The 12,524-nt window shown below is 43.2% G+C and overlaps 1 protein-coding gene across 2 annotated transcripts in view; it reads right to left on the bottom strand.

Annotated features, from left to right (window-relative positions):
• Nucleotides 1–9,438, bottom strand: part of PPP1R2 (protein phosphatase 1 regulatory inhibitor subunit 2) — a 29,604-nt gene extending 20,166 nt beyond the window's left edge. For both annotated transcript variants that reach the window (XM_024578050.3, XM_053918504.1), the window contains exon 1: nucleotides 8,995–9,438. In XM_024578050.3, coding sequence (XP_024433818.1) covers nucleotides 8,995–9,119 — 125 coding nt within the window. In that variant the 5' untranslated portion in view covers nucleotides 9,120–9,438. The remainder of the gene's footprint in view (nucleotides 1–8,994) is intronic.
• Between the last annotated feature and the right edge of the window lie 3,086 nt (nucleotides 9,439–12,524).

Here is a 12,524-nt window from a genome sequence, read left to right as displayed (position 1 = left end):
CACCTGAGGTCGCAGTGACAGGTGCACAACCCATGCTGCAGCGGAGGTCTTCCACCCCAGCAGCAGCAGAGGACATGTGCATGCCTGCCCCAGCCTTTTGGGGCCAGACTGGCTTGCTAAGAGGAAGGCGAAGGCCCCCCCCCAATCCCCCAGAAGAGAGCAGCAGGACTCAGGGAGTCAGCAGTCCTCAGAAAGACTTAACTCAATGGGAGAGCTGAACTACCCTGAAGAGACTTTGAGAGTTCCTAGGACCTAGGACAGCAAAGAGCAAGAAGGTGGTGTGTGAGTTGCCCCAAACTGGTGCACCTCAAGGACAGCACAACTGGTGGACTGAAGGGGTAGGCCTGGCGCAGAAGGGCACTGGGGAATGGCAGTGAACTGAAGAACTGGGCTGGAGGCTGGGCAACTGGGAAGAACAAGGCTCAGACCTGGCTCCCATCAGCACAAACCACAGGAAGAGAGAAAAGCAAACCAAACCAGCCAGGAAGACAGCCGAACTGGCTTGGCCGGTTTTAAAGGAGGCTTTTTCTTTCCTTTCTTTTTTTTCCCCCCACAAGTGAGACAATCAGACCTGGAGCTGTGAAAGAACCCCAGTCAAACACAAAGAGGGGTCATCCCAACAAATGACAAACTAAGACAAATTTCACTTTGATATTTCAGGGAACTTGCAAGGTATTATTTGTCTTATTATTATTATTTCATTACTTATATTCTTTCATTTTATTAGTATTTTTAAATTGTTGTTAGTTTTCTTCCTTTTGTTTAACTGCATTGTTAGACTGGTTTTACATGTTCTCTCTTTCTTAGTGTATTTTTAATTTTCATTCTTTCACTTCACTTGTGTTCCAATACACTATTCTGGGTCGTGTACTTCCTATTCTTGTTATTCGAATCACATAGATTCTGTCATATGATTGTTATTCCATACAATTGTAAATAAATTTTAATTTAATTTAAAAAATATATTTATTGATTGTGCTATTACAGTTGTCCAATTCCGCCCCCTTCACTCCACTCCATCCTACCCACCCCCTCCCTCCCACATTCCCCCCCTTTAGTTCATGTCCATGGGTCATACATATAAGTTCTTTGGCTTCTACATTTCCTATACTATTCTTACCCTCCCCCTGTCTATTTTCTACCTACCATTTATGCTACTTATTCTCTGTACCTTTCCCCCCCTCTCCCCTCCCACTCCCCTGTTGATAACCCTCCATGTGATCTCCATTTCTGTGATTCAGTTCCTGTTCTAGTTGTTTGCTTAGGTTGCTTTTGTTTTCGTTTTAGGTGTGGTTGTTAATAACTGTGAGCTTGCTGTCATTTTTACTGTTCATATTATTTATCTTCTTTTTCTTAGGTAACTCCCTTTAACATTTCATATAATAAGGGCTTGGTGATGATGAACTCCTTTAACTTGACCTTATCTGAGAAGCACTTTATCTGCCCTTCCATTCTAAATGAAAACTTTGCTGGGTAGCACCATCTTGGGTGTATGTCCCTGCTTTTCATCCCTTTGAATATTTCTTGCCAATCCCTTCTAGCCTGCAAAGTTTCTTTTGAGAAATCAGCTGACAGTCTTATGGGAACTCCCCTGTAGGTAACTAACTGCTTTACTCTTGATGCTTTTAAGAGCCTTTTAAGAGTCTCTCTTTATTTTTAAACTTTGGCATTTTAATTATGATGTGTGTTGAAGTGGGCCTCTTTGCATCCATGTTGTTTGGGACACTGTGCTTCCTGGACTTGCATGTCTATTTCCTTCACTACATTAGGGAGGTTTTCCTTCATTGTTTTTTCAAACAGATTTTCAGTTTCTTGCTCTTTCTCTTCTCCTTCTGGCACCCCTATGATGAAAATGTTGGAACACTTGACATTGTCTTAGGGCTGCTTACACTTTCCTTGTTTTTTGGATTTTTTCTTCTTGTTCTGATTGGTTAATTTTTGCTTCTTTATGTTCCAAATCATTGATTTGATTCTCAGCTTCATCCTCTCTACTGTAGTATCCCTGTAAATTGTTCTTTATTTCAATTAGTGTATCCTTTGTTTCTTTTCTTTTCTTTTTTTGGTGAACATATCCTCAAGATTTTATTGTCACATAATAAAACAAAAAAATGAAGCTTAGCACTGGATCACTTGGACCTTTCTCTTCTTATCTCTTCCCAGTTCAAAATGCTTGCATCTCTTTAATAGCTAGCATTCTCAGATCTGCAGTTGGGCTCAACACATTCAAGCCTCAGCACAATCTTCTTTGTAGTTTTAGCCTTTTTTTGGGAAATTGGTATAGTCAGCCCACCATAGCTACTCTACTTCTGTCATAATGCCACTTTCCCTGAACATACAGAGAATCCTTGCCCTTCTTGTACTGTGTTATCTTGTGGCATTGATGCTTGCCATACTTCTTACAGAAAGTCTTGGCGGGTTTTAGGAATGTTCATCATGTTTGCAAAAGCGCTAATGGCATGGAAAGGACGTGCATCCTTTGTTTCTGAGTGGACTTTTTTTATGCTGTTGAGGTCCTTGCTAAGTGTTTTGAACTCTGCATCTGACAGGTTGGTTATGTCCATTTTGTTGAGTTCTTTTTGTGGAGTTTTGATCTATTCTTTCATTTGGGCCATGATTCTTTGTCTCTTCATTTTGGCAGCCTGCCTGTGTTTGTTTCTATGTATTAGGTAGAGCTACTATGACTCCCTGTCTTGGCAGCTTGCCCTAAGGTAGTAGGTGTCCAATAGGGTCCAGTAGCACAGCTTCCCCTACCACCCAAAATTGGTCCTTGAGGTGCGCACTCCATGTGGGTACCACCTCCTCTTGTAGTTGGGCTTTGATTGCTGTTGGCAGGTCAACAGGAGGGACTTACCCATGCCAGTCAGCTGCAGGGGACTGGCTGTGACCACTGACCATCAACCTCTACCCTCTATGGAGGATCAGATGTGCAGGGGCAGGATGGTGGTGTCTGATGTGGTTTGTAGCTGTCTACTAGGTGTGTAGGCTTTGGGGTTTCTGGGTGGTGCAGGCCAAAGTCAGCTCCCACCTGTGTTCTGCCCAGGGTCTCCCAGCATGAGCTACAAAGTAATCTGCAGATGGCTGCTACTTGTACTGAGCTTGGAGGTTTCCAGGCAAAGCCAAACTGTGAACCTAGTCTGGCTGTTGCTAGCGTCAGACCTGGGGCCACTTAAAAGAGGTATGGGGGTTGGGGGCTCGTTGAGGCTGGTTGTTGCTTGTTTGAGAGGATTTAGGAAGATGTGTAGGATGAGCTAAGACCAGCCATTCACATGGAAAAACCACTGTTAACAGTTTGGGTGGGCCCCTAAGTTGGGTAGAGCTGAGCCTCAGGAAACAACAGGGTGATGCAAAGAGTGTTAAGTCAGGTTGATGGGAGTCCCAGACTGGTATCCGCCTGCTGGCTCTGTGGCTGTATGGGGGGGGGGGGGATGGTTCAGAAAAGGAACAATGGCCTCTGCCTACCTTTATGTCTGGGAGAAAGCTGTCCCCTAGCTCTTGCCCTGATGCCAGACACTTCAGTTCCTCCTTGTATGACACTGGTGCCTTTCAAGCTGCTACCCTGGTGCTGGAGCTCAGAGGGAGTAAGTCTGAGTCTGTGTGCAGGGCTTTTAAGAGGAACTTCCTGGGAATCCAGCAGTTTCTTCCATTGACTCAATCCCTGCTGGTTTTTATAGCCAGAAGTTATGGGGACTTACCTTCCTTGCACTGGTACCCTGGTGTGGGGCTAGGACTCCTCGCTCCCAAGATATCCCTACCGAATTTTTATTCACCACATGTTGGGTGTGGAACAGCCTGTTCTGCGTCTCTTGCCCTCCTACCAGTCTGGAATGGATGTGGTTTCTTTAATTCCATAGTTGTCAGACTTCCATTCAACTTGTTTTCTGACGTTTCTGAGTGATAGTTGTTCCATATTTTAGTTCTAATTTTGATCTGGTTGTGTGAGGAGGTGAGCTGTGTTCACTTACGCCTCCATCCTGACTGGAAGTCGATGTCTTAAACAGAAACAATATTTTTAAAAAGTTATATGCTGATTGATGAAAATGCGACCAGTGGCTTACAGAAACCTAACTTCTGTATTTCCCCATGAAGCAATGATTCAGTATTCACTAATTCAGTGTTTATAACATAACTACCAAAAATAACCAGAACTTGACTTCCAGCCAAGATGGAGGTGTAGGTAGACACACTGTGCCTCCTCACACAACCAAAAGGACAACAACAATTTGAAAACAAAAAACAACCAGAACTGACAGAAAATTGAACCATATGGAAGTCCGACAAGCAAGGCGTTAAAGAAGACACATTCATCCACTCTGGTAGGAGGGGCAGAGACACATAGCTGGTCGGAGAGGACTCATGGCAAAACAGTGGTTGGCGGACCCAGCAAGGTGGCGGATTGAGGAGCTGGGCGGTCCAGGCTGCAGTTGGCTGGCAAGGAGCAGCTGGCGGACCCTGCAAGGTAGTGGCTGGCAGACCCTGTGGTTCCACATTCGCGCACAGATAAACCAGGAGGAACAAAGGGGGAGTGAAATAGACCGTGCAACCCCAGGGCTCCAGTGTAGAGAAATAAAGCCTCAAACCACTGATTGAAAACCCCTTGGGGGTTGAGGTGGCAGTGGAAGAAACTCCCAGCCTCACAGAGGAGTTTGCTGGAGACACCCACAGGGTCCCAGCATGTACACAAACCCACTCAAATGGGAATCAGCACCAGAAGGGTCCACTTTGCTTGTGGGTAGCGGGGGAAGTGACTGAAAGCTGGCAGAGAGTGGAGCAAGCACCATTGTTCCCTCTCAGACCCCTTCCCCACATATAATATCATGGCGCAGTGGTGTGGGTTGCCCTGCCTGGGTGAATAGGTAACGCTCCGCCCCTTTACATAACAGGCACACCAAGACAAAAAAAAAGAAATTGCCCAAAGGAAAGAACAGATCAAAGCTCCAGAAAAAATACACCCAAGCAACGAAGAGACAGCCAACCTATCAAATGCACAATTCGAAACACTGGTAATCAGGATGCTCACAGAATTGGTTGAATTTGGTCGCAAATTAGATGAAAAAATGAAGGCTATGCTAAGAGAAACAAAGGAAAATGTACAGGGAGCCATTAGTGATGGGAAGGAAACTGAGACTCAAATCAATGGTATGGACCAGAAGGAAGAAAGAAACATCCAACCAGAAAAGAAGAAACAAGAACTCAGAAAACTGAGGAGAGGCTTAGGAACCTCCAGGACATCTTGAAATGTTCCAACATCCGAATTATAGGGCTACCAGAGGGAGAAGAGAAAGAACAAAAAATCGAAAACTTATTTGAACAAATAATGAAGGAGAACTTCCCTAATCTGGCAAAGGAAATAGACTTCTAGGAAGTCCAGGAAGCTCAGAGAGTCCCAAAGAAGCTGGACCCAAGGAGGAACACACCAAGGCACATCATCATTACAATCCCCAAGATTCAGCAGAAGGAGAGAATCTTAGAAGCAGCAAGAGAAAAGGACACAGTTCCCTACAGAGGAGTTCCCATAAGACTGTCAGCTGATTTCTCAAAAGAGAACTTACAGGCAAGAAGGGGCTGGAAAGAAGTATTCCACGTCATGAAAGGCAAGGACCTACATCCAAGATTGCTCTAACCAGCAAAGCTATCATTTAGAATGGAAGGGCAGATAAAGTGCTTCTCAGATAAGGTCAAGTTCAAGGAGTTCATCATCACCAAGCCCTTATTATATGAAATGTTAAAGGGATTTACCTAAAAAAAAGGAGATAAAAAATATGAATAGTAAAAGTAACAGCAAACTCACAGTTATTAACCACACCTAAAACAAAAACAAAAGCAACCTAAGCAAACAACTAGAACAGGAACAGAATCACAGAAATGGAGATCACATGGAGGATTATCAATAAGGAAGTAGGAGGGGGAGAGAGGGGGAAAAGGTACAGAGAATAAGTAGCATAAATGGTACGTAGAAAATAGACAGGGGGAGGGTAAGAATAGTATAGGAAATGTAGAAGCCGAAGAACTTATAAGTATGACCAATGGACATGAACTAAAGGGGGGGAATGTGGGTGGGAGAGGGTGTGCAGGGAGGAGGGGAGAGAAGGGGGGAAAATGGGACAAGTGTAACAGCATAATCAATAAAATATATTAAAAAAAATAACCAGAACTCACTGACAGCCTGGTCATTTTCATATTAACATGATTTTTTTGCCTTACACTCTGTACAACATTTAAAGTTAGATCTCTACGTTATACTTACTATTTTATGAATTTTAAGTGCAATGTAATTGAAAGTTACTTATTTTCAGTTCTTTTATATAAAAGGAGGAATATTGGTTGTATTTAAATTGAAATTATACATTACAAAAAGTTTGTTTCAAATGTGTTCAACTATACTTTTATTGTTTGTGCTCAAAGAGGCTCTTATAAAATTGCTAATATTGTTTGTATGAGCTGTGCCATAAATACATAATAATGTCTATTGTACAGTTAACCCTTGAACAACACTGAGGTTGGGGTGCTGATTACCCCCAAATTTTACTAATAGCTTATTGTGACCAGAAGTTTACCTATAACAAAACAGTCAATTAAGTTATTTAGTATGTTTTATATTATTACATACTGTATTCTTAAAGTAAGCTAGAGGAAAGAGTATTATTAAGAAAATAACAGGAGAAAACACCCACTTACAAGTGGAGCTCTGCAGTTCAAGGCCATGTTGTTCAAGGGTCACTGTATTACCAATAAAATTAGCTTTCTGCTTTACAGTCTTATATAACTGATCATGGAAAAAGCCCATCTCCCTTATTACTTGGAGCCACACATCATGAACCTTCATGAATTAGGGAGTGGAAGCTCCCTTTAAAAACATAACTAGCCCTGTCCACGTAGTTCAGTTGGTTAAGAGCATTGATCTGATATATACCAAAGTTGCAGGTTTGATCCCTGGTCAGGGTACATACAAGAATCAACTGATGAATGCATGAATAAGTGGAAGAACAAATCGATGTTTCTCTCCTTTTCTCTATCTCACTCTAAAACCAATAAAAAAAAATTTAAAAAAAAAGACAGGACTATGACCCTCTAACTAGACAAATCAATCAAAGTCACCCACCTTGTAAAAGGTCCCATTGTTGTGACACCTGCCTTGCTAGCTCCTGCAGAAGGAGCAGCCCTATGTAGGTGAGTCAGCCTAATATAGTGGCTTTCAAGGTAGAAAGATCTGGAGGTAAACCCCAATTATAGAGAGGCCAACCCATACATTGAGTGAGGTCAGGTTTTTATGCCAGATCAATGTTGGGAATAAAAAGCAGTTAAGAAAGCAGAGAAAGATAGAAGAAAACTATAAGCTGCTTGGTAGCTAAACAAAAATAAAAGCTCACACTGGAAAATTGCTAAAAACATAAACGGTAGTGAGAACTGCATTCCTGCTGCCAAGATACCCTGAAGCTCCATAAAAGCCTTCCATAGTTTGTTTCAATTTTTTAAACTATCTATGTCTTCCTGTTATACAACAGCTATGTTCTGGCAAGATTCTGCTTTTTGAATCCCATGACCTATAAATATGGTCTACCACTTCATTCCCATTTGAAGTGACTTATCCCATATAAAGGTTGGAAAATTGTGCGTTTAGAGAATGTAAGAGTCAAGCACTCAAAAGAGAGGGGCTGGGGGAGTTGCTAGACAAACTAAAGTCCTTTCCAACCCCAAAGGTCATGATTCTAAGCTGTGATCCTCCTTACCTTTTCTTCAAGGTAACACAAATCCACATAAATTTACTATCACTGAGTAGTAGCTACTTTTATAGACCTAAAATGGTCCTTCAAACAAGTGTGCCGTAGCTCCAATATTCTAGGGTTTCCTGAACATCCTCATTTTACCTTTAGGACTTTACAGATTTCAGTAAGTTTTCTTAAACCTTATTTTCAAAATATAGAGTCCTTATATTTTTCATATCTTATACCAAGTCCTATAGCACTGCTAACCGAGTGGAATTTTAAATATTCCACTCGGTTAGCAGGGCTATATATGTATTATTTTTCATTGAGCACTGCTCCTTAAGTATCTTTCTCTGTACACAAGCATCTATTTAATCTCACTCTTTTTAAAAGGCTGATATGTTGTTTCATTATACAGATGTATCGTAATTAATATTTCACCAGTCTTACTAATAGACCTTGGGTTGCCTCCAATATTTATTACTACACACAATGCTATGGGGTCAATGTCTTTTTACATGTGTACCTGTGAGTATGCAAAAGTAAGTAAATTATCACTGGATTATTTTAAATTGCTACTTTCTGAATTGTCTGAGACTAGATACGTCTTGCAAAAAGAACAAAGACTAGAAAGCCCTCAACTCTGGCTGTAGATGTAAATACAATTAACAATAAGTAGTCTTCCATTAAATACAGATAAGAGACTCCGGAAATTTTGGTTCCTCTTAGGCGTACAGATAATGACAAACCAGTATCGGAAAAGTGTGAGTGAAGCATGATGCTTTTGATAATGTTAACGTAAAATGGAATGACTGTGGAAGGACAATTAGAAAAATGAAATTGTCTATTTTTTGGAAACTAGGGTTCCCAAGCCAAGGGTTCCCTAACCAAGAAAATACTTTAATTATTGAAGAATTTTAGATACCTTGGACACGAAGTTAAGAAATAATAAAAGCTTAGCAAGTGAAGCTTTTAAACTTCAATTAGATTGTTTAATGTTTCCATTATTCAAAAGTACACAGGTTGTGATGTGTACTTTTAAAATATTATATATACGTATATACTTAAAAAAAAAAAAAAGATGAACGCGTCATAGCTCCTGCCTTCTTTAGAAACACTCCACCTCTAAGGCTGGCCAGAGATGGGGGACCCGGGTGGCGCCGGAGCCGCATCCACACAGCCTCCCCGCACGCCCGCGCTCAGGATCCGGGGTCGAGGTCGGTAACCGCAGGGAGGTCGAGGGGCTTCCCGGGCTGACCAGGGCGACGAGCGGCCATCCCTCGAGACTCACCTCAGCTCTTCGTCGACACTCCTGCCAGGTTGCTGTTCGGCCGAGGCCACCATAGAGGAAGTCGTAGAGCTCTTATTCTTCAGGATTCCCTTTATGGGCCGGTGCGAGGCCGTCGAGGCCGCCATTGCCCGCCCCTCCGGCGGTCGGCTCAGGGTCGCTGCTTGGCGTCGGGTCCAGGAAGGAAAGGGCTAGGCAGGAGCGGAGACTCGCCAGGCAGCCGCCAAGCCCGCTTGGGGCTAAAGTGGCCTCACCTGCTGTCTCAAAGACGGCTACCTGGGTCGTTTTCACGACACAATGACGCCAACGCTTTGGCGTCTTGGCGACACCGCGCAGCTGGCAGCTCTTCGCGCGCCCTTAGCCACCAGCACTTTAACCGCAGCTGGCTGAGAGAAGCCGGCCGGTCGCTCCAACGCGGGAGCGACGCCGACGCTCAAGGCAACGGGTCCCGCCCTCTCGCGATATCTAGGGCGGGGGCGGGGCAGAACAAAGCCAACATTCTCGCCCCGCCCCTCCTGGCTCTCACTGTGGGCTTGCCGGTACCTTTGGTGCAGGCGGCCCGGGAGTGTTTTAGAAAACGTTTGAGACAGGGGTTCCTGTCTTACTTCTGTGCAGAGTTGTAAATCGCTCCAAACACCCTTATCCCCACCACCTTATGAAGTCCATATTGTTATTTCTATGTTTTATAGAGGGGATAACTGAGCTCAAAAGGTGACATCATTCCTCAAAGATAGCTGACTTTCACAGTAATACGTCTCCTTTTTTTTCCATTTAACCCACATGATAAGTTCAACATTCTATTAGTAAATCGTGGAATATCAGCATTGAAATTACCCTTAAAGACCTATTGTGAAATCATAGAATTTTGGCTTTTGTAAAATCACAGAATATCAGCATTGAAATTATCTAATCTATTTTCAGAAATAAATTTTGGAGAAATTGAAGGGCACAGAGGGGAAATGACCTGACCACGACTGTCACACAGCTCATCCAGAGTGTGTGGTCACAGAATTTCAGATTCGTGTCTTCTAGTCTGATGTTTCTGCATTTTACCACATTCTCCTTCTGCGCTGGTAACTCCATGGAAGGAATTACTGGCAGAAATTTCTAGGCTTGTGGTTTATAATGTCTTCCCCCCCAAATCTTGGAAATTCACTTAAGGTAACTGTGTGTGCAACACTGAGTGAAATAGGCCAGAGCCTTGGGAACTCTGTAGGTCTTTGTGAGAGTCTCAAGGAAGAAAAACAAAACAAAAAAACCCTCAAACACACTTCCCAAGTTTTTCTGTATCTGGGTGTAAATAAAAGATTGCAGGAAGGACTTTGATACAGAGAAGGAAAGAGTTCTGGGTCTAGGGTGTTAGGATATATATGTGGATGTCCGGTTTGGGAGTGCTGTGGATATTATGAGGGGAAGTGGTTCTATGGAGTATAGGGAAGGGCAGAATTTTGAAGCCTTGGGAACAAGCTCAGAACTATGCAGTATCTAAAGTCAAGGGAGGGCCAGCAGATGGAGTGGTGTCTGCTCTAGCCATGCAGACTCTGTGCAATGTCAGCCCTAGAGTTGTACAGATGGGAAAGGAGGAGTTCTCAGCGATTTAGGAAGTTGCTTCCTGTTATGTGTTGAATTGTGTCTCCCTAAAATTAAGCTATGTTGAAGTCCTAACTGCCAATACCTCAGAAAGTAACCTTATTTGGAAACATGGTGGTTGGAGATCAAATTAGTTAAATTAATATGAGGTCATACTGGAGTAGGGTGGGCCCCTAATCCAATATGACTAGTGTCCGTATAAGAAGATGGACATGTAGAGACAGATGAGGAGGATTCCATGTGATGACAGAGGATTTGAGTGATGTGTCTACAAGCCAAGGAACACCTGGGCTATCCAAGGCTGGAAGAGGCATGCAACAGATTCTCCTCTAGGACTCTCAGAAGGAACCAACTCTGCTGAAATCTTGATTTTGGACTGAGACATTGCATTTCCATTGTTTAAAGCCACCCTGTTTCTGGTATTTTGTTTCGGCAGCCCTATAAACCCCTTCTCCTGTACTCCTACCCCTAGTCCCCAACTACTTCATTATCAGGCTTTTCCCCTACCACTTATCCCTGATCTGGCCTCTTCATCATCCTTATGACAGGCCAGACCAGAGCAGACTAGTCCACCCAGAACTGGCCCTTTAGCAGACCAGTCCTCTGTGAATTCACAAGCTATTAGGTCTGAAAAGGGCCTTGTTAATATCACCAGATAGCTATCCAGTCCCTTCTCCAATAACCCCAGTGGCCCAGAGCTCACCACCTCACAAAATATTTCATTTTGTCTTTGGACTGCTCTAACTAGGAAAGTTCTTCCTTCGATTGAGCTGACACCTGGTTCCCAGCAATGTCTGGCCATTGGTGTAGGGTGTGAGAGGAGAAAATGTGGATGGGGGAAGAGCTATCTCTATCTTACCCCAATGGCAGTGATCTCACTCAAGTCTCCTATTTCTGGGCTCCAAACCTCACCTTTCTTAACATTCAGGAGCAACGTTCAGTTCATTGTCTTTAGAGCTCTGTTCCTCAAGAACGATTTCAGGGTTCTCGAAAGTGATTCTCTTTTAATTGCTTGGTCCCCAGCCTGCAGCTGAGTTCCTGGCATGGAAAGGAATGGAATGAATGCTGACTGGTGATAATGGAGGGGAAGTAAGCAGGCAGGACAGAAAAGCAACAACTGCTAGTTAGAGACCTTCGAAACTACCCCGTGGTTCCTCGCTCTCTTAGCCTCACGGCTGTCCCTAGCCACAGGTTTCCCATTGTTTAATGTATCTGACAATACAGTCTGACAGTTCTGCACAGCCCCTGAGGCAGAGACAGGGTTCTCATTGAGGGTGGTCACCTCCCTTCCTGAATCCTTTTTACTTTTTTACTGCAGGTTCCAACAGGTGCTTCTGCTCTGTCAGCAGGAGCTCTGATGAGCGGTGGTAATCATGTTTTCCAGGGAATACATAAAACATCCCTTCATGTTCTAAATTACTGGGCTGATTTGCTTTGTTCCTGCTTGGGCCCAGCTGTCACTTCCCTGAACCTAACTGTGACTGGGCCCTTAATTAAGCACTGACTTGCTTTGAGACCCTCTTGTGAAAAGGGCTGCCACAGTATGATACAATGTGTTTTATTACAGTTAATAAAAAACACTGAACAGGAGGTGAGAAAGAGTTCTCTGAACAACCTTGAAAAATGTTTCCCTCATTAAAAGTCAAACTTTTGCTTCTTGTATTATTTCTTCCACTCCCAATCCCACTCAAAGTGAATGCAGATGAAGAGGACTTTCTTAATGTTTTAAAAAATAATAAAACATTAGTTTGACTGCAAGATTGTGAGTTCCAGTATAGCTTTTCTTTATATTATAGAGTCATTGAACCACTTCATTCTTTAGTGTGGCCCAAAGAAGCTATTGCCAAATGCCTGTAAACAGAATTTGCCTTCCATGCCTCTGCTGAGATCTGCTGTTGTCGGAAGTCATCTAGACCAAGCCCTAAATTTTGCTGAATTTGTGT

This window comes from Desmodus rotundus, chromosome 2, assembly GCF_022682495.2.
Source record: "Desmodus rotundus isolate HL8 chromosome 2, HLdesRot8A.1, whole genome shotgun sequence".
Classification (NCBI taxonomy): Eukaryota; Metazoa; Chordata; class Mammalia; order Chiroptera; family Phyllostomidae; genus Desmodus; species Desmodus rotundus.
The sequence above is the reverse complement of the archived record's forward strand: the minus strand, read 5'-3'. Positions and strand labels throughout refer to the sequence as shown.